This window comes from Schistocerca nitens, chromosome 2, assembly GCF_023898315.1.
Source record: "Schistocerca nitens isolate TAMUIC-IGC-003100 chromosome 2, iqSchNite1.1, whole genome shotgun sequence".
NCBI classification, from domain to species: Eukaryota; Metazoa; Arthropoda; class Insecta; order Orthoptera; family Acrididae; genus Schistocerca; species Schistocerca nitens.
In genome coordinates, this window is record NC_064615.1 from 913,145,532 (window position 1) to 913,166,651 (window position 21,120).

Here is a 21,120-nt window from a genome sequence, read left to right on the forward strand (position 1 = left end):
CGTTACAGAAAACCCCACACTTAGCGGACGAAGTAGTGTTACCAGTCGTCAATAGATGACAGACCAGTACAGTTTTACCGAAAGAGAGTGAGCGTGGAAGGGGAGTGGTGAAATCGACGGTGATATGCTGAGAGCTCAGTACCCCATTATTTTTACTTTGCTTGTAGTTACTGCAGATGGAGTAGCGTGTGCGGGTCTGTTGTAGATTGATTTTAACGCTCTCAGTACGTATTCCGTGCGACAATCATTTGCAGGTAGAAAAACAGTAGGTCTTGGTATACTGCTACATGTTTCGTCAGTCATTTTATGTAATGTACTGGTAACCCAGATGAAAGATGGTGTTGTAAGTCGAATCTATAATTTTAAAGACAATAGAATCAACTCCGGATTGTTCTGCTATTAACTATGAAAATCGTGGTGACGATAGCTTTTTCCCACCAATTAATGAAGAGAAACGCTAACAATGGCCAGTTAAAGACCATTTATTCCTTTCCGTGTGAAGTAGGCCTTCTGTGCTGTGATACGGCATTAGTAACGTCTAACTGATAACAGTTCGTTTTATCTACGGTTGTACCAAGACAATTTGGTTGTACAGTGTGCAAATAGTATGTTGTTAGCACAAGAGCGAATAAAATTAGCCACCTTGTCGTACTATGATATTAGTACCCGTACCAACACTGACATTCAATTAGTGCATAACACACTCAGGCTCAAACGTACTTATTGCCTAATTCTTATTTGTGTGCCAGTGGTTAAGTGGTACCGGTATGGTGCCTGGTTTCTGATGGGTGTCGAGTTGGGATCGTGGTCCATTCACTCTTTTTTCAGTTACCGCTTCGTTCATCTCCGGTAGTGGTTTGTTAATGAGAAAAAATTGTTTTGCGTTTCGTCAGAAATGTCTGTACAGTAGTAATTCATCCACTTTAGAAACCGCCCATTTTTTAGTTACAGAGTGACTTTCAACTGCTATTTACTGAGGTTCAAAGGGCAAATTTTAGTTATGAAAAAATATAAGGCAATAAATACCTTACGCTGTTTTTTTTCCTAGAGTATATAACGTGGGTGAACAATTAGGTGATTACTGCTTCTGTGTCAATATAGAATGTATACTCTAACTATTTCGTTCTCGAAAATCAGTTAAAGTGAAATTATTCCGAGATTTATGATTTAGTGTTTGTAAGAATAAGTGAAAAATATGTGTTCTGGATTTGCCCAGCATGGTAGAAAGTTATCTGGTCCACAGTGACTGACTGAAAAAATATTTTTCGGCGACGAAAAAATATATTCAAAGCTTAGAACTTCAACAATGGATATTGCAGCAGTGAAAACTGAAAGGGCTTCAGAACATACGAAATGAAGCAAAGGAAACGTTATCCGACCGATTCACGTTATTTCCAAAACGTCAAGAAAACTATACCGTATTTTACGGACGCTAGAAACTATAAGACGCACCCTAAGTTTTAAGCAATTTCTTTTTAAGATAACATTTTTACCACTTTTATTATTAGACTGCAAAGCCAAACTAAAAAAAAATCTTAGTTTACAAAACCTTTAAACTGACCTATAAAATCCCTGAAAATCGTCATCTGAACTTTCTTCTTCTCCTTCTTCCTATTCTTTGTCATCGTAGCCCTCTTCATGTACACTGAAGAGCCAAAGAAACTGGTACACCTGCCTAATATCGTGTAGGGCCCCAGCGAGCACACAGAAGTGCCGCAACACGACGTGGCATGGACTCGACTAGTGTCTGAAGCAGTGGTGGAGGGAACTGACACCATGAATCCTGCAGGGCTGTCCATAAGTCCGCAAGAGTACAAGGGAGTGGAGATCTCTTCTGATCAGCACATTGCAAGGCATACAGGATATGCTCAATAATGTTCATGTCTGGGGAGTTTGGTGGACAGCGGAAGTGTTTCAACTCAGAAAACACTTGTTCCTGGAGCCATTCTGGACGTGTGAGGTGTGGCATTGTCCTGCTGGAATTGCCAAAGTCCGTCGGAATGCACAATGGGCATGAATGGATATATATACTGGTGATCTTGCAGTTCTCGAAGAACGAAATTACAATGAAATCCAGACCTTTAGCTGCTTACAGGCGTTGATAAACATCACCGTGGATAGTTGAAACTGTGTGCCCCGACCAGGACCCGACCCCAGGATCCCCTGCTTACCTGTGCAGACACGCGATCCATCTGAGCCACCAAGGACACAGTGTGACGGCAAGGACTTATCTCTGGCATACTCCGCTTGCGACCCACATTCCCTCCTTACTGTCCACACACTACATTTGCAGTACCCCTGCCCACTATACTCATTATCGCGGCAGTCAGTCTACCGATTACTAAAATTTTAAGAGTTAAAATAGCCAAATACCTTGTTACACATGACTGGCAGCCGTAATGGATCACGTAATGTCTTACTGATTTAGAAGTTCGTAGCTACAGTACCATCATGGCCACCAAATATCAAATTGCTTTCTCTGCTCAGCTCTTCTAACACTCACTGTCTTACGTCTACGGCTGTGTGTGTGCACTAGCGTAAGATCGTAGTGCTTTTGGTTTTCACTTTGGTATTTCGGTTGCTATGGGTTTATTTCTCAATTGTCATTTTTCATTTGTAGTTCACTGTTTGTTTTTCAGTATACATATTGCCATTTTGTCACCTGGAGATAATGAGTGAACGTGTGGACACTAGAAAATGGAGTGACAAGTGGGAGAAAGGAAATTCCCGACATGTTATTCCGTTTGTGTTCAAAAGAGGAATGACAGCAACGGAGGCAGCCTTAAACATTTGCGTATTGTATGGGGATAATGCATTGGACAGAGCATGACAAGAAAATGCTTGCTTAAGAACGATCGTTTTGACAGTAGTGACCCTGCAGATTCAGGAAGACCTTCGGGTTTTTTTTTGGTTTAAACGTATTAATCGACAATGACCCACGTCATTGTGCTCAAGAACTGGCAAATGGGATGAACTGTGATCATTCCACCATCGTGTGATAGCTGAGTGCTATGGAGAAGGCTCAAAAATCGGGTGTATGGGGTACCGCAAGCTCTAAGCCAAATCAGAGAAATCAGCAGGTGGCCACATGTGCATCTCTGCTTGCTCGTCATCAGTCGACTCGTGAACAACACCGACCATTCCTATCCTGTGTCGTTACTGGTGAAGAGGAAAAGAGAGCCACTTTATTCGCCTGATCTCGAGCCCTCAGATTTCCACGTTTTCCACTCTCTCTCGAGCAAGCTTCAGGGAACTTCCTTTCCAGATGAAAATGCGTGCCGAGCATAGGTCGGCGCGTTCTTCACCTCAAAACCATGTGATTTATTCAGTCACGTTGACAGAGTGTTGTAAACAGTAAAGGAAAATATATCTTGATGATTAAAATCTCTGTTGTGTGTATCTGCTGCGTTCATTAAACTTACGGATGCTGCGAACTTATGCACCAACTTTGCTGATGATGATGATGAGGACCCACACTCTGAGGAGCGAGAAGCGTAGGGGACGATGCGGGAGACCCGCACCGCCGTACTAGGCAAGGTCCTAGCGGAGGTGGTTTGCCATTGCCTTCCTCCGACCGTAATGGGGATGAATGATGATCATGAAGACGACACAACAACACTCAGTCATCTCGAGGCAGGAAAAATCCATGACCACGCCGGGAATCGAACCCCCGGGCGCGGGAAGCGAGAACGCTTCCGCAAGACCACGAGCTGCACCAACATTATACAACTGAAAATGTATCTACGGATATTGTATAATGATGAGCCAAACATTACGATCACCTACTTACTTCCGTGTTGCTCGTCTTTTCGAACCCAATAGTGCACAGGCTAGAAAAATCTTTGGTAGGATTCCGTAGATGGTGCCAGATGTCCACTCACACGGTATGCGATTCTCATAAATTACGGAACAGAAGTTTCTGGGCACGAATCTGGTGCCCAGTAATGTTTTAGATGTCTTCCATTGGGTGCTTGTGTCGAGGACCCATTCGTCTGTACGACAACATATCTTAGCATGACTGTCTACCTGATGTAACAAGAAACGTGATTCCTCTAACAAGCGACACATTTCCATCGATCCACGGTACAGTCTCGATGCGTATTGCCATCGTAACTGACGAAGACGTTGGGTAAACAAAGGGGAAGACATAGGGGTCACCTACTGCTGAGCCCCATGTTCAACAATGTGCGCTGAACGTTTTGCCCCGAACCCCTTGTATCTGCACCAGCACTGTACTCTGCCATCAGATGCTATTTTGCAGAGTGGACAACCTTCCGACCTCCATGTTCCGTGATGGGGCATGGAGGTCGACTACTAGTAGACTACTTGTGCTTACACCGTCATAAACCCACTTTCCATAGATGCTCATGGTGCAATGAACAGCCGACCAGGCTCACCATTTCTGTGATGCTGTAGCCCATGTTTTTGCTGGAATGATACCCTATTCGTCTGTGTTACGTTTGCATAAGCATTTTCCTTACCATGTCAGGTGCCCGCAGCACTAACAGGTGACTACAGTCTCGCAGTGGGTAGTGGTCATAATGTTTTGGCACTTCGGTGTATATACAAGATGACTGTGCTTTGTAATGCCATATCATGAAAACAAATTGTGCACACATCAGAGTCTAGTGTTGTCACATTCATTAGATGCATCAAAAGGAATGTCAGTGGCACATAAACTGACTAAAGCAGCCCTTAGGTCCTCAATAACATTTGCATTATTTTCTGGATTCACAATAATGTTGACCGTCTAGGAGTGAGACTGAGAGATTGCTCAGCAATACTGAGAACATCAAAAACTTTGGAAAAATATTGCGCTGCCTGGAAATACTCTGCAGTCTGTGGGCAGTGTTCACAATATCGCTAACAGTCTCGTGTGCTGCACACGCCAAAGAGGTTCGGTTAGGTTATGTTTGTTGTTGTGTAGAAAATGAGTTCAAAACAAGACAAAAGAGAATAACCAGCAGAGCACATCGAAATGTATAAATCATTGAGGCATTTTGGAATGTTGGGGCAGATGAATACAAAAAAAAAAAACAGTGTATGAATCGTATTATTTGTTGCTCAGGAAATATAAGAAAAGCCAACAACAGAAGATTTTTTTTAAAAAATTTATTGATGCATATTTACGAATAAAAGTGTATACAGATATTTATCTCTGTATGTACATTATGTAATTCCCAAGTGCACTTATTATTGCATGACACGTTTCCGTAATTGTCTGAAACAATGTAAAGTGGAAGTGCATGTGTAAATTTAAAGTCATCGAAAGAATTACAAGTAGCAAGGTGTCGTAGAGTAACAGATAAACGCTGACTTGATGGAATGTTTTGTTGTTTCATTTGTTGTTGCTGGGAAACCATTTCCAGTCTTGTATCAAATGTTGGACCATCAACACACAAAAAAAATCACATAACCTTTATTTTATTTTATTATTATTTTTTTTTTTTTTTGTTCAACCTCAATTCTCTCATCAAGTTCCGTGAGTAACCATTGACGCTCCTTGAACCAGTTTTTCATCTATCTTTTTCCTCGGCTTGCAGTGAAGTAGAGCAATTCACACAGCAGCGTCTCTATCATCCAACATTCCGAACCACAGTACTATTACACAATTTACTGACATTATCGAGCCGTCTAAGGGAACGATCAAAAAATAGCACAATATTATTGTGGAATTTTATTGACCGTCTAGGTGCCGCTTAACTATTTTTTTCATCGACCATTCTGTGCAGGATGATAGCTTGTTAATCCACACGCATCTTCTGAAATATATCTTAGGGAAGCGCTTAGAAGTAAGAGAATAATACTGCTCTCCCACAGTAATGTTAATATATAACCATCATGATCATTATCTTTTCTCAGACTGTTAAACTGAAGATATGTTGACATAAATTAAACGGAAAATTTATCCACAATTACCAACCAGTTGTGATGCTTCTTCAGGATAAGTTGTACCACATCTAGCCGTATGTTTCGTGTTTTGTTAATAAAGTTGTTAGGGTAAGAAATGTTTCTTTTATACTTATGTTTATGCACAGTCCACCAAGTTGCAAATTGCGGTGGGGAAGGGCTACTCCTTCAAAAGTTACTTATTTAATGCTCAGTTTATTTTTCAGAAGACAATATGGCTCCACTGACTCTTCACAACCTTCATGTGAGCCCTCCATGTCGCCTAGTGCGACTAATTGCTGGTGTAATCGGTGTTGATCTCAAGATAGAGGATGTAAAGGATGTCTTTAAGGACATGAAGACACCTGAAATGTTGAAGGTAATGATGTGTTAATTATTACATAACTTTCCTAATTCGGTACTTACAGGGTGCAAGAAAATATATTTGCATACTTTTAAGGACAACAGTGCATGCAGAAGGAAGCTGCTTAAATTACTTTCTATGAAAAAAGGAAGACTCGAAGTCTTGTGTTGAAGTCTAGTTAAATCGACGATGCCATTTAATAGGAACCACCAATTTGAGTTAGGAATTCCTGGAAAACCTATATTTGGATCATCACCTAAATATGACTACAGTGTTTCACTACTGTACCATCTTACTAGGGATCTCTAGAAAGAGAAATTATCCAAAATGCTTAGTTATCATTATAGGATGCCGTCAATGTGATCGTTGTTTTTGACACCAGTAGGCTGCTTTCTGTAGGGTCCATGAGAGAAATTTGATTTTGGTGCACTCTAATTGTGTTCAGACATAGATCACGTGGTTTGCATTTTAATGACTTTCAAGAACAGCACAAATCAAGGCGGACAGTCTCTCGATAACAGATGTACTTACTGTTTGAATACTGAAAGCGGATATGTCACGACATTACCGTTGTAACGATGGGAGTAAGTAGACTTATTAGGTTCAGGCGTCCTTTGCATTGTTGATAGATTTCTGATGACGTCTTGTGATGAAGCCAGATTTGTGACCAAGGCCAGTTGCCCAATATATAAAATTGCGGGAAATTGGAAAAAATGGTGGGAAATTCAAATACAGCAGGAAATTCAAAAGTTGGCGTGAAATTCAAAAGTTAGTGTGAAATTCAAAAGTTGGAACGTAATTCAAAAACAGCCCTTTTGTGTCAGTGGGATTTACCTGACCCCTATGAGATTAGTGAGGAAGTAGATTTGTTGTCTTAAGTAAAAATTGACAGGAAGTAAAGAATCAAGACGGTGGAAGTAGGTCGTTTGTGCTAAGTATAGAATTTAAAATGGCTGACCTGGAATACTGGTGTATATCTAACTTAGAATGCTAAATGGCTGGCCTGGAATTTGAATCCAGCCTGCATTTTTATCAGTTTTCTTAAGGTCTTCCCCCTAAGACAAAGGGTATTTATTTGACCCTGCAGGTCCAGACCTGTTTGTTAGGCAAGCAATGCCAGTCTACTGATGAACTGAAAGTGTTTCTCCAAGCTATTATTCACTCAGCAATATTATCACTTCTAGAATTCCTGCATACTGGTTCTTGTTACCCCAATTCCTATAAGTTTCGATCTTTCCACTTGTTGTAAGTTTGTATTTTTAACACCATATTTTGAAGCATTCGTTTACTACAAAACAATGGAAAATCCAGGATGGAATAAAGACAGTATTATAAGAAGGATAGTTACTACTCGGCATATAGCGGAGATGCTGAGTCGCAAATAGGCACAACAAAAATACTGTCAAACAAGTAAGCTTTCGACCAAAAAGGCCCTCATCAAACTTAGACAACATACACACTCACGCAGACGCAACTCACACTTCCATAACCAGTCTCTCAGCGCCGTTCCGATGAAGGCCTTTTTGGCCGAAAGCTTAATTGTTTGAGTCTTTTTGTTGTGCCTATTTGCGACTCACCATCTTCGCTACATAGTGAATAGCAACTATCCTTTCCATAATGTTGTCGTTTAATATAAAGATATACATGAATTACCAAACAGACTGATGTCTTTGTTAGTTAAAACTTCTTGTCTTCCTCGTTTCATACATTATACACTCCTGGAAATTGAAATAAGAACACCGTGAATTCATTGTCCCAGGAAGGGGAAACTTTATTGACACATTCCTGGGGTCAGATACATCACATGATCACACTGACAGAACCACAGGCACATAGACACAGGCAACAGAGCATGCACAATGTCGGCACTAGTACAGTGTATATCCACCTTTCGCAGCAATGCAGGCTGCTATTGTCCCATGGAGACGATCGTAGAGATGCTGGATGTAGTCCTGTGGAACGGCTTGCCATGCCATTTCCACCTGGCGCCTCAGTTGGACCAGCGTTCGTGCTGGACGTGCAGACCGCGTGAGACGACGCTTCATCCAGTCCCAAACATGCTCAATGGGGGACAGATCCGGAGATCTTGCTGGCCAGGGTAGTTGACTTACACCTTCTAGAGCACGTTGGGTGGCACGGGATACATGCGGACGAGCATTGTCCTGTTGGAACAGCAAGTTCCCTTGCCGGTCTAGGAATGGTAGAACGATGGGTTCGATGACGGTTTGGATGCACCGTGCACTATTCAGTGTCCCCTAGACGATCACCAGTGGTGTACGGCCAGTGTAGGAGATCGCTCCCCACACCATGATGCCGGGTGTTGGCCCTGTGTGCCTCGGTCGTATGCAGTCCTGATTGTGGCGCTCACCTGCACGGCGCCAAACACGCATACGACCATCATTGGCACCAAGGCAGAAGCGACTCTCATCGCTGAAGACGACACGTCTCCATTCGTCCCTCCATTCACGCCTGTCGCGACACCACAGGAGGCGGGCTGCACGATGTTGGGGCGTGAGCGGAAGACGGCCTAACGGTGTGCGGGACCGTAGCCCAGCTTCATGGAGACGGTTGCGAATGGTCCTCGCCCATACCCCAGGAGCAACAGTGTCCCTAATTTGCTGGGAAGTGGCGGTGCGGTCCCCTACGGCACTGCGTAGGATCCTAGGGTCTTGGCGTGCATCCGTGCGTCGCTGCGGTCCGGTCCCAGGTCGACGGGCACGTGCACCTTCCGCCGACCACTGGCGACAACATCGATGTACTTTGGAGACCTCACGCCCCACGTGTTGAGCAATTCGGCGGTACGTCCACCCGGCCTCCCGCATGCCCACTATACGCCCTCGCTCAAAGTCCGTCAACTGCACATACGGTTCACGTCCACGCTGTCGCGGCATGCTACCAGTGTTAAAGACTGCGATGAAGCTCCGTATGCCACGGCAAACTGGCTGACACTGACGGCGGCGGTGCACAAATTCTGCGCAGCTAGCGCCATTCGACGGCCAACACCGCGGGTCCTGGTGTGTCCGCTGTGCCGTGCGTGTGATCATTGCTTGTACAGCCCTCTCGCAGTGTCCGGAGCAAGTATGGTGGGTCTGACACACCGGTGTCAATGTGTTCTTTTTTCCATTTCCAGGAGTGTAAATACGTACACTTAACGTCATGTTTGATGTATTTTGTGTTTCTCGATCGTTTCAGAAAAATCCGCAACATACAGTGCCTACACTGGAAGATAATGGTCTGTGCATTACTGAAATGTAAGCATTAATCTGTTCACCGTTATCAAATAACTGATGCAGATGCAGAAAAAACAAAAGCATTATTTCGGAAGAGAATTAGATGTTTATAAAAAATAATTCTGAATTGTGAAATATATTGAGGTGTTATTTACATTGTAGCATTAGTATTAAAAGAAGAATCTTTGGTCAGGTAGGCAAATACATCGCAAGTAATGACATATGGTTGTAGGAGATCGCGAGATTTAGATGAATTATTGTCTGACGATAAGAGAAGGAATTACATTCGTATACCACAAAATAATGAAATGGAAACTGTATCAGTAAATTGGGAGAGTAGCTACAAACTCTTTTCTTTTAAAGATTTCTGAAAACAATGTAGTACACTATTGGAAAGGGCAAGCTTCTTCTGTGTTTTCCTAGTAGTATATTTCTTAAATTCGTGAGTGTTTTTTCCCCTATACAAGAGGTTTAGTCTCGTGTTTTGTAGGTGTAAAGTGTTTTCAGGCAGACTGTAGCGCAGACATTTCTGCTGAACAACCTGCTTCACAGTTCATAAGGTGTCAGCTTCCACTGGTGACTCGACAGGAAGTTAGCACGTTTCACGCCTAGGTCTCTGTCATTTTATAGTCAGTTCTCAAGTTAGTAATGCTGGGATGGGTAGCATTTGTGCACACTTTGTGCGGAAGCAGGAGGGGGTGGCTTCAGGTCACGAACAGCTGAATGTGCTTTTAGATGCGGTCAGTCGTCCTCAGGCTGCTACCTTGGGACACAGTGGTGGCGGAGAATCTGACCCAAGTGTTCTGCCGCCGAGGTACCTCCCTGTGTACCCGACATGGTGGATCCGACCTCAGGAGTGTCAGTGGTTGGTGGTAAAGCATTTTTGTCCCTAGGGGCGGAGGGCCAATGTGGAGGCTGGCCGTCTGGCCTCGCCCATTCACCCTGTGAGTGAGCGGGTGGCCGCTCCTTCAGCACGATGTGAGGAGGCACAGCCTTCAGGGTCGGAAAGAAAGCCAGTCTGCACTTGGTATAACTGCAGGGGAGCTTCACCCCAGATGTGGACGAGACATCTCCTGTGGCTATCAGGCGCGTGGGCTGCAGTTGTCTGTAAGTTGCGGCTCAGGTCGGCGCCAATGACGCCTGTCACTTGTGTTCTGAGGCCATTCTCAATTTATACAGGCAGCTGGCGGAGGTGCTGAAGGCTGTTGGCCTCGCATGTGGAGTGCAAACGGAGCTCGTAGTTTGGCAGCACTGTCCCCAGAGTCGCTCTTGGTCCTTTGGTTGTGGAGGGTCTTCCCCAAAGGTTTTGTCGACTCTTGTGACGGTATTGACTGCAGATTTCTGGATCTGCGGTATTAGGTGGGGAATTATAGGACTTCCCTTGATAGGTTAGGGATGCACAACACAAAGGGATGGCTACTCGGGTGGCAGAGTACTTGTGTAGTCTACATGGGGGTTTTTTAGGGTAGGAGTTAGGCAGACGACTCCCAGATAGCGAAAACAGACGTCGATCAGTCTAAGGGCACTTTGACTGTTAAAATTTTATCAGTAAATTGTCGAAGTATTTGCAACAAAGTTCCCAAATTTACTTCCCTCTAAGAAACTTCTCGCGCTCAAATTATTCTCGCGACCAAGAGCTGGCTGAAACCTGAAGTAGAAAGCTTTGGAAATGAAATGAAATGAGCGTGTGGCATTGTTGGCCAGGAGGCCCCAGCCGGGGAAGTCCGGCCGCAGAGTGCAAGTCTTACATCAGTCGACGCCACGTTGGGCGACTTGTGTGCCGGTGATAGGGATGAAGTGATGATGAGGACAACACAACATCCAGTCCACGAGCGGAGAAAATCTCCAACCCGGCCGGGAATCGAACACGGGCCCACTGCATGGGAGGCAAGTACGTTACCACTCAGCTAAGCAGGCGGACAGCTCTGAGACCTTAAGCGGTCGAAAAGACAGATTAGACGCCATAGGAGCGGGGTGCAGGGGCGGTGTTCATTGCAGTTGACAAAAATTTTGTCTCTACTGAAGTCGAATTTGACTGTGGCGGTGATGTTATCTGGTCACAAATAACGGCTCTAAACAGGTCTAGGTGAAATCAGGTTAATTTTTGAATTTTTTACCGACCACCCGGTTTTACAGTCATTGACAGAAAATACACATTCAGTAGTGCTGGAATACCTAGATTACGCAATATTAGTTGCAAGTGACGTTAACCACCAGGTATAGACTGGGATTCAGTACAGACAGGCTTGCCAAGTCCTTTTGAATACGGTTTACTGTCTTGAGTAATAGCTTCGATAACCCACACACACACAGTGGAAATATTTTAGACCTTGCAGCTACAAACAGGCATGATCAAATCGACGGTGTCAGTAAGCAGAAAAGGATTATTGACCATGATTTTATCATAGCGATTTTGGTTACTAAAGTTAATAAATCGATCAAGAAGGCTTGGAGAGTATTTCTGCTACAGACAGCAGATAGTTTTTATCATGCCACTTAGACCATGAACTGACATCATTTAGTTTCAGTGCGATTGATGTGGAGGAATTACGGGCAAAATTTAAACGGATTGTAAATCATACCCTGGAGAAGTATGTGCCGAGTACGTGGATTAAGGGCGGAAAAGACCCGTGTGGTTTAACAACAAAATTCGAAAAATGCTTACGAAGCAAAGGCTGTTGCACTCTCGGATCAAAAGAGAACGCTCAAACGACGCGAGGAAAATGTAAACAGAAATTTGTGCACGAAGCTTACAACAACTGCCACCTTCATACCTTAGCAATACAGAGAATCCAGAAAAATGTAGACACTCTTTGATAGTTAATGTCTCTGGAACCAAATGACATACAACTGCAATTTAGCGTGGTGGCGAAGTCCATTGTTTTCTCAATATATGCAGGCGTGCGTTTTCCACTAGATAACAGTGCAACAATTAATAAAGTAAGACTGTCGTTTAAGGAATGAAAGGCCGTACTGAAGTGGTACTGGAAGTACGAAAACATAATGGAGGTACAACGACAGTGGCGTAATGTGTACAGAACTCAGCCACCAACTCGTACAACAATTTATCGCCTTTAGGATCAATCTGAACCCGACTTTGTCGTTCGGGATGTGCATAGGGAGAGATCTGGCCGACCAAAGGAATCAACAAGTCCACCTTTCAGGGCTGCTGTGTAGCAACATTTTGCTAGGTCACCTCATAAATCTATGAAGCAGGATGCACTGCAAAGCTGGGTAAGCTGATCAAGCGTACGACGAATTCTGAAGGCTGCAAAGTGGAAAATGTACACTCTAAGGCTGCTGCACGCCATGGAAGAGCACGACCCGGATCGAAGGATGGAGTACTGCGAGTGGTATGAAGGCACGCTTCGCGAGGATTAACACTTTGCAGGAAAGGTTATATGATCTGACGAGCGCAATTCAAACTGAACGGCACTGTACACCGCAATAACTGCGTGTACTACGTTCCTGAAAATCGTCACGTTCACTTGGACAAATATGTTAATCTACCAGGTGTTACGTTTAGTGTAGTCTGTCATCGCGCGATTCTTCTTCGAAGTTACCGCAATTGGTGAGTTGTACCTTGATATGATGCGAACATCGATTTCACCTGCTATCCGAGAGGTGTCCGGAAATGAAAGATTTTACGTACAAGAAGCTGGCTCTCCGCCTCAATACCACAGAGATGTCAGACCCTACTTGGACGAAAATCTACCTGGACGATGGATAGGTCGAAGAGGAGGAACTAAATACCGACCACGGACATTACTCCTCTTGATTTCTACCTATGGAGGAACTTGAAAAATGAAGTTTCTCAACAGAAGGCACCTGCTCTGAAAGAGCTACGAGAAACCATCGAGGCGTGCTGTGCGGCTGACATACCAGCAACACTGACAGCCGTAGTACGGTCAACTGTTCAGCGGCATCGATGTCGTTTGGCTGCCAATGGGCGTCACTTTGAACACATAAAATAACCTCCCCCCAAGTGCGAGATTTGTAACGGTATGTCATTTTGTTCCGTTAATATTGACTACCAAAGAGTGTCTACATTTTTCTGGACCCCTCTGTGGAAGTAGCTGGAACCCGAGAGAACGCTGGTCCTACGTAAAATAGCTAAATAGGTCTAAGGCTTCTATCCAGTCACTCGTTAACCAGTGTGGAGTGGCAGCAGAAGATAACAGAAACAAAACCGAATTTTCAAATTTCGCATTTAAGAAACCGTTCACGCAGGAGAATCGGACAAACATACCATCGTTTGACGGTCACACAGACTCACGCATGGAGGAAATAATAATAAGCATCGATAGTGTAGACAAACAACTGAAAGAGTTGAAAGCAGAGAAGTCGCTAGGTCTTCATGGAATTTCATTCCGGATTTATAAAGGGTAGTCTACAGCACCGACCCTTCACTTAGCTTGCATTTATCGCGAATCTCTCGCTTAGCGCTAAGTTTCAACTCACTGGAAAAGATCACAGGTGACTCCTGTATAAACGAACGGCAAAAGAAAAAACCCGCAAAACCACAGACTATTATCTTTATCATCGGTTTGCTGCAGAATCCATTAAACATATTCTCAGCTCGAATATTATACATTTCCTTGAGAGGCAAAAGTTTCTGTCCACAAGTCAGCACTGTTAGAGAAAGCACCATCCGTCCAAAACTTAGCTTCTCGTATGATATACTGCTAACTATGGATCAAGGGCGACAGGCGATTCCGTGTTTCTGGGCTTCTGCAAAACATTTGAGACGATGCCACACGGCCGGCTTTTAACAAAGATTTCCAGGTACGTGAGTGGCTCAAATACACTCCTGGAAATTGAAATAAGAACACCGTGAATTCATTGTCCCAGGAAGGGGAAACTTTATTGACACATTCCTGGGGTCAGATACAGCACATGATCACACTGACAGAACCACAGGCACATAGACACAGGCAACAGAGCATGCACAATGTCGGCACTAGTACAGTGTATATCCACCTTTCGCAGCAATGCAGGCTGCTATTCTCCCATGGAGACGATCGTAGAGATGCTGGATGTAGTCCTGTGGAACGGCTTGCCATGCCATTTCCACCTGGCGCCTCAGTTGGACCAGCGTTCGTGCTGGACGTGCAGACCGCGTGAGACGACGCTTCATCCAGTCCCAAACATGCTTAATGGGGGACAGATCCGGAGATCTTGCTGGCCAGGGTAGTTGACTTACACCTTCTAGAGCACGTTGGGTGGCACGGGATACATGCGGACGTGCATTGTCCCGTTGGAACAGCAGGTGCCCTTGCCGGTCTAGGAATGGTAGAACGATGGGTTCGATGACGGTTTGGATGTACCGTGCACTATTCAGTGTCCCCTCGACGATCACCAGTGGTGTACGGCCAGTGTAGGAGATCGCTCCCCACACCATGATGCCGGGTGTTGGCCCTGTGTGCCTCGGTCGTATGCAGTCCTGATTGTGGCGCTCACCTGCACGGCGCCAAACACGCATACGACCATCATTGGCACCAAGGCAGAAGCGACTCTCATCGCTGAAGACGACACGTCTCCATTCGTCCCTCCATTCACGCCTGTCGCGACACCACTGGAGGCGGGCTGCACGATGTTGGAGCGTGAGCGGAAGACGGCCTAACGGTGTGCGGGACCGTAGCCCAGCTTCATGGAGACGGTTGCGAATGGTCCTCGCCGATACCCCAGGAGCAACAGTGTCCCTAATTTTCTGGGAAGTGGCGGTGCGGTCCCCTACGGCACTGCGTAGGATCCTACGGTCTTGGCGTGCATCCGTGCGTCGCTGCGGTCCGGTCCCAGGTCGACGGGCACGTGCACCTTCCGCCGACCACTGGCGACAACATCGATGTACTTTGGAGACCTCACGCCCCACGTGTTGAGCAATTCGGCGGTACGTCCACCCGGCCTCCCGCATGCCCACTATACGCCCTCGCTCAAAGTCCGTCAACTGCACATACGGTTCACGTCCACGCTGTCGCGGCATGCTACCAGTGTTAAAGACTGCGATGGAGCTCCGTATGCCACGGCAAACTGGCTGACACTGACGGCGGCGGTGCACAAATGCTGCGCAGCTAGCGCCATTCGACGGCCAACACCGCGGTTCCTGGTGTGTCCGCTGTGCCGTGCGTGTGATCATTGCTTGTACAGCCCTCTCGCAGTGTCCGGAGCAAGTATGGTGGGTCTGACACACCGGTGTCAATGTGTTCTTTTTTCCATTTCCAGGAGTGTACTTCTTCAGTAACAGAACCCAGTATGTTGTCCTCGACGGCGAGTGTTCATCAGTGACAAGAAGTGTCCCATGGAATGTGACAGGACCGCTGTTACTTTCTGTATACATAAACGGTCTGTCGGACACGGTAAGCAGTCGTCTGAGACTGTTTGCTGATGATACTGTGGTGTACGGGTCAGGTGTCGGGGTTGAGTGCCTATGGGTAGATGCAAGACGACTTGGACAAAAGTTCTAGTTGGTATGATGAATGTTAGCTACATCTAAATGCAGAAAAATGTAAGTTAATCCATATGAGTAGGAAAAACAAATCCATTGGGTTCGAGTACTGCATTAGCGGTGTGCTGCAAGACACTGCCACGTCGTTAAATGTCAGGCGTAACGTTGCAAAGCAACATGAAATGGAATGAGCGTGTAAGGATTATAGTAGGGAAGGTGCTTACAAGGGAACCTCCCCATCGCGCCCCCTCAGATTTAGTTATAAGTTGGCACAGTGGACAGGCCTTGAAAAACTGAACACAGATCAATCGAGAAAACAGGAAGAAGTTGTGTGGAACTATGAAAAAAATAAGCAAAATATACAAACTGGGTAGTCCATGAGGAACATAGGCAACATCAAGGATAGTATGAGCTAAGGAGCGCCGTGGTCGCGTGGTTAGCGTGAGCAGCTGCGGAACGAGAGGTCCTTAGTTCAAGTCTTCCCTGGAGTGAAAAGTTTAATTTTTTATTTTCAGACAATTATTATCTGTCGGTCCGTCCATCCGATGCGAGGTAACTGCGCCGTAGTATGGGGACGCTACACCTAAACAAAGATCGAAACACACGACGTCAGTCGACTACAGCGCACGGAAGAGAGTATTCATGCTAACGGGGCTCCCTGGCTGGCAGTTGACTGTTCGCTACTTTCGACGATAGTGCATTAAATACGTGAGATGCATTCCGTGGGCAATATGAATCCAACAAATATAGTTCGCGACTTCAATAACAATCGCACGGTTGTGCGGTGCGGTCGCCAAACACAGACACTAAACTTATTACAGTGAACGAACGGACAGATCATAGCTTTGCGAAAATAAAGAAAGTAAACTTTTCACTTGAGGGAAGTCTTGAACCCAGGACCTCTCCTTCCGCAGCTCCTCACGCTAACCACGGGACCACGGCGCTTCTTCGCTCACATTCTCCTTGATGTTGCCTATGTTCCTCATGGACTACTCAGTTTGTATATTTTGCTTATTTTTTCATAGTTCCACACAACTTCTTCCTGTTTTCTCGATTGATCTGTGTTCAGTTTTTCAAGGCCTATCACTGTGCCACCTTATAACTAAATCTGAGGGGGGTGCGATGGGGAGGTTCCCTTGTTAGTCAACTTCGGTTTACTGGGAGAATTTTAGCAAGTGTGGTTCACCTGTAAATGAGACCGCATGTAGGACACAAGCGTGACCTATTGCTGAGTACTGTTCGAATGTTTGGGATCGGCGCTAGATCAGATTAAAGGAGGTATCGAAGCAGTTCAGAGGGGGGCTACTAGATTTGTTACCGGTAGTTTCGAACAACACGAAACTATTACGGAGCTGCTCCGGGGACTCAAATTGTAATCACTAGCGGGAATACTATTTTCTTTTCGAGGAACACTATTGGGCAAACTAATAGAAACGGCATTTGAGGTAGAGTGCTGAATGATTCTACTGGCGCCAACGTACATTTCGTGAAAGGACCATGAAGATAAGATTAGCGAGATTAGGGCTTGTACGGGTGCATCAAGACAGTTGTTTTTACCTCGCAGCCGGCCTATGTGGCCGAGCGGTTCTGGGCGCTACAGTCTGGAACAGCGCGACCGTTACGGTCGCAGGTTCGAATCCTGCCTCGGGCAAGGATGTGTGTGACGTCCTTAGGTTAGTTAGGTTTATGTAGTTCTAAGTTCTAGGGGACTGATAATCTCAGATGTTAAGTCCCATAGTGTTCAGAGCCATTTGAACCACTTTCCCTCGCTCTATTTCTGGAACACGAAAAGAAATGACCAGTAATGGAACAGGGTACCCTTTACCACGCCCTTGTACGGCGGGTCGCGATGTATGTGTATAGCTGTAGGTGTAGAAGCTATGACATTAGAACACTTTTTTCCTAAGTACGGAACAAAGAGAAAGTTGTAAATACCCTTCGCAGTAGAGAGAAAGTAAGGTGATAATAATTTAGTTCTACTCTGTCAGTATAAAAAACTACTCTAGTTTCAACTGAAACGTTAAAAGGAACATGAAGATGCCGTGCATGTTAAATGCTAAAATTAAATTGAATTTAGATTAATTACAATCATAATTAGATTAAATATCTAAATATTTGACATGTAAACTTATGGAAGGGTCTATGTGACAATAACTTCGTAATTCTGCCGACAATGTACCCCATGTGTTAATTTCAGAATTAAAACAAGCTCTGGAAGCATGGTTATAATGTTATGATTATACTGTTAACAGAATCTTCCGTCGGTTCTTGGTAGAACAACATTATAGTAAATGAAAAGCACCAGTTTGCTTTTGTTCTACAATATTACTTTTATTGTTAACCGGTTTTCGGCTTACAAGGCCATCTTCAGACATTTACCGAGAAAGATGTCCTTGTAAGCCGGTTAACAATACAAGTGATATTATAGAACAAAAGCAAACTGGTGCTTTTCATTTATTATGATTATACTTTTGTGGTAGACCAAATCGTTACTGTGTCATTTGTAACTCACAAAATGATTCAGGACAATCAGTACACCAGTTAACAGAAACCAAATAGACATAACATTAAAATAATTTTATTGCGCGACACTAATACTAGTTCCCAACTAAGGCGGGTAATAAGAAGACTTCTGTAGTACATTTATTTTGCTTCAAACAATATTTACTGTCTTGATGGCATTCGGGATGACACTTTCTGTAATATTATACCGTTACTGGGCCATAGTCTTCCGCAGAAAAATGATTCAGTGCAATTTGGACTTTTAGAAAGTTCGTCCAAATTATTTCAGTACTCGGTAGAGGATCACATACTCATAACAAACGGACACCTTGATCTCAGAAAGTGCCAGAATCTACAGTGATAGCGTTAAATACGCGTTTGAGCTTGTTTGTCGCTAATGTTTTGGTATCTTGTTAACAGCCGTGCCATTGCCATGTACCTCGTCTCAAAGTATGCGAAGGATGATTCTCTCTACCCGAAGGATGTAAACAAACGTGTTCTCGTCGACCAAAGACTATTTTTTGATCAAGATTTGTATCAGAGAATTGCTAGTATTCTTGTAAGTATTACGTCATTAACCGTCTTACAAATGAAAAAAAAATTCTCTTTTCTTTATTAACTAATATATATATATATATATATATATATATATATATATATATATATATATATATATATAGTTTGATCTCTGTGCATATTTTGATTCCGCTAGTGAGGAAATTGAAAACAGTTGTTGGAACCACGCTGTTAGCGTTGATGGAGTCAAGTTTTGCTTCCTTTATGATTTCTCGTCGAGAAATTCCCATAGTGTTACAAAGAACCGCTTTTCCCGTCAACAATGTTTGCTTGAAGATGCTAACCAGGTTGCTTTGCTTGTACACTTGAGTACATGAGTATGTGTTGTTTATATTCGGAATGTCCATCCTGACGTCCGACTCCTAAGACAATGAAAACGTGGCTTTCAGCTGCCACTAATTCTCACTCTCGATTTCTCAGAATTAAGAAGACAGTTACCACCGGGATTAAATCAGAAATTAGTGTTTAGAGATGAGCGATGTCTGTAAACAAATCCCCCAGTCACCCACCGTCTTAATTAATCAGTCCTTAACAACGATCACTCACAGGCATTCCATATATGTCAAAAATCCAGGAATAATTAGTAAACAATCCTAGATCCTGGCAAAACATTCGTGCATTTTGTTGTTGGTAGGTGTACAAGGAAGAAGTTCACTAAGTTCTTAAAGATTTCGACGCGTAATCAGTGTAACGTAACTCTGAGCGAAAGAATCAGCAATGATTAGCGGAATGAGGACATAGAAGGCAATGGAAACCTCTGCATTGAAGACACATCATGCCCTGTTTCAGTTGTTCGTCACAACTTATATGAATAATACTGTTTATATGTTCATAATTTTAAAACGATGTATAAATCATGTTCATAATTTTTAAGTGTGCTTTGCTTCTATTTAGTGATGCGAAGGTTTATGGGCCTTGAGTATAGCAAGAAATCATCTAGCCCAGGACACGTCTCTGTGATGTGGCCTATATTGTGTTGTCGTGCCTTTGATGTCTTCCTCTTTTGTATGACATATTCTTGCCAGTTCGTTGCAATTATTTACATCTGCATGCTTTAATTTCACTCCAACAGTTGCCAAAACTACATGGCAAACAGTCAGACCCCGCCAATATTGAAAAAGTAAACGACAGCCTGGAAACGCTGAACCGAATGTTGGATGGCAAACAGTGGCTAGCAGGAGACAATATTACACTTGCTGATTACGCTGTCGCAGTTTCCTTGTCAGCACTGGAGGTAAAGTTAAATTATAAAAATTACTTTCAGAAACTTAAGAAAATATGAGCGATCCATAAACTTTTTAATTGTAATGTCGAAAGGCTATTTTGTTCTGACGACTTATTGGAAATATTCCACTTTTGCTTTCTTAATCATATCAATTAAGTATAATTTATGTTCCTTCAAGCCATGTATTACATTTATGTAGCTCTTCTTAATGTTTCCGGTTTTAAAAAATTGAGATTTTTCCAACGCTGTATATCTTACAAAGACTGAAGTGTGTGTTTGGAACTGGCTCAGCTAAATTATCGTAATGGTAGATTGACACCACCAGATACAATGCCTGAGAAATCCAGAAACAAAAATTAGTTAATTTATTCAAGCCATTTGATTATATTGATGAGTTATTTTCTTTTTGATGTTGTTACCGTTATCTCTTTTTCTAGTTTGATCCAGAGTGTGGGATTAATCCCACTAACCAGCCCAACATTAAGCTGTGGCTTTCACGTGTTGAAGGTTCTCACGCAAAATACGGAGATAACCTGAAAGAACTTCGCGAAGCGTTGCAGAAAATGAGGCAGAAATAAATGCATTTAATATGTACGAATTTTGTGTATGTGCGAAAATAGTAAAAATGTTAAAACAATTCTGTCTAGTAACGTCATTATTTCATTAACATGCACCATTACATCTAAACAGTGATTCTCATCTCTTCCTTGTTTCTGTCAGCTATGGCAACGTTCAAAACAAAATTTGACAAATCCTTTGTGTGATTAAATACAGAGAAATTAGCATTACTTTCTTATTCATTGAAGGGGCTCTTTGTATGTGAAAGGCTCTTGTAATTGTTCACTTTAATAATTTTCAAATACAGTTCCGTGTTAGATAGTTCATATCT

General features: G+C 43.6%; 1 protein-coding gene across 1 annotated transcript; it reads left to right on the forward strand.

The window, feature by feature from the left end:
* The first annotated feature begins 179 nt into the window (after positions 1 to 179).
* LOC126234709 (glutathione S-transferase 1-like) lies at positions 180 to 20,809 on the forward strand. Its single transcript, XM_049943455.1, has 6 exons — positions 180 to 254; positions 6,117 to 6,268; positions 9,446 to 9,504; positions 18,851 to 18,989; positions 20,079 to 20,240; positions 20,669 to 20,809. Exons 2-6 carry the CDS (start codon positions 6,125 to 6,127, stop codon positions 20,807 to 20,809), a joined length of 645 nt encoding a protein of 214 aa, XP_049799412.1. The 5' UTR covers positions 180 to 254; positions 6,117 to 6,124.
* Positions 20,810 to 21,120: the final 311 nt, after the last annotated feature.

Coding starts and splice junctions, on each gene's coding strand:
- LOC126234709 (XM_049943455.1), top strand. CDS start 6,125: ATGGCTCCACTGACTCTTCACAACCTTCATGTGAGCCCTCCATGTCGC. Junction 6,269..9,445: donor AGACACCTGAAATGTTGAAG/GTAATGATGTGT, acceptor CGATCGTTTCAG/AAAAATCCGCAACATACAGT. Junction 18,990..20,078: donor AGAGAATTGCTAGTATTCTT/GTAAGTATTACG, acceptor TCACTCCAACAG/TTGCCAAAACTACATGGCAA.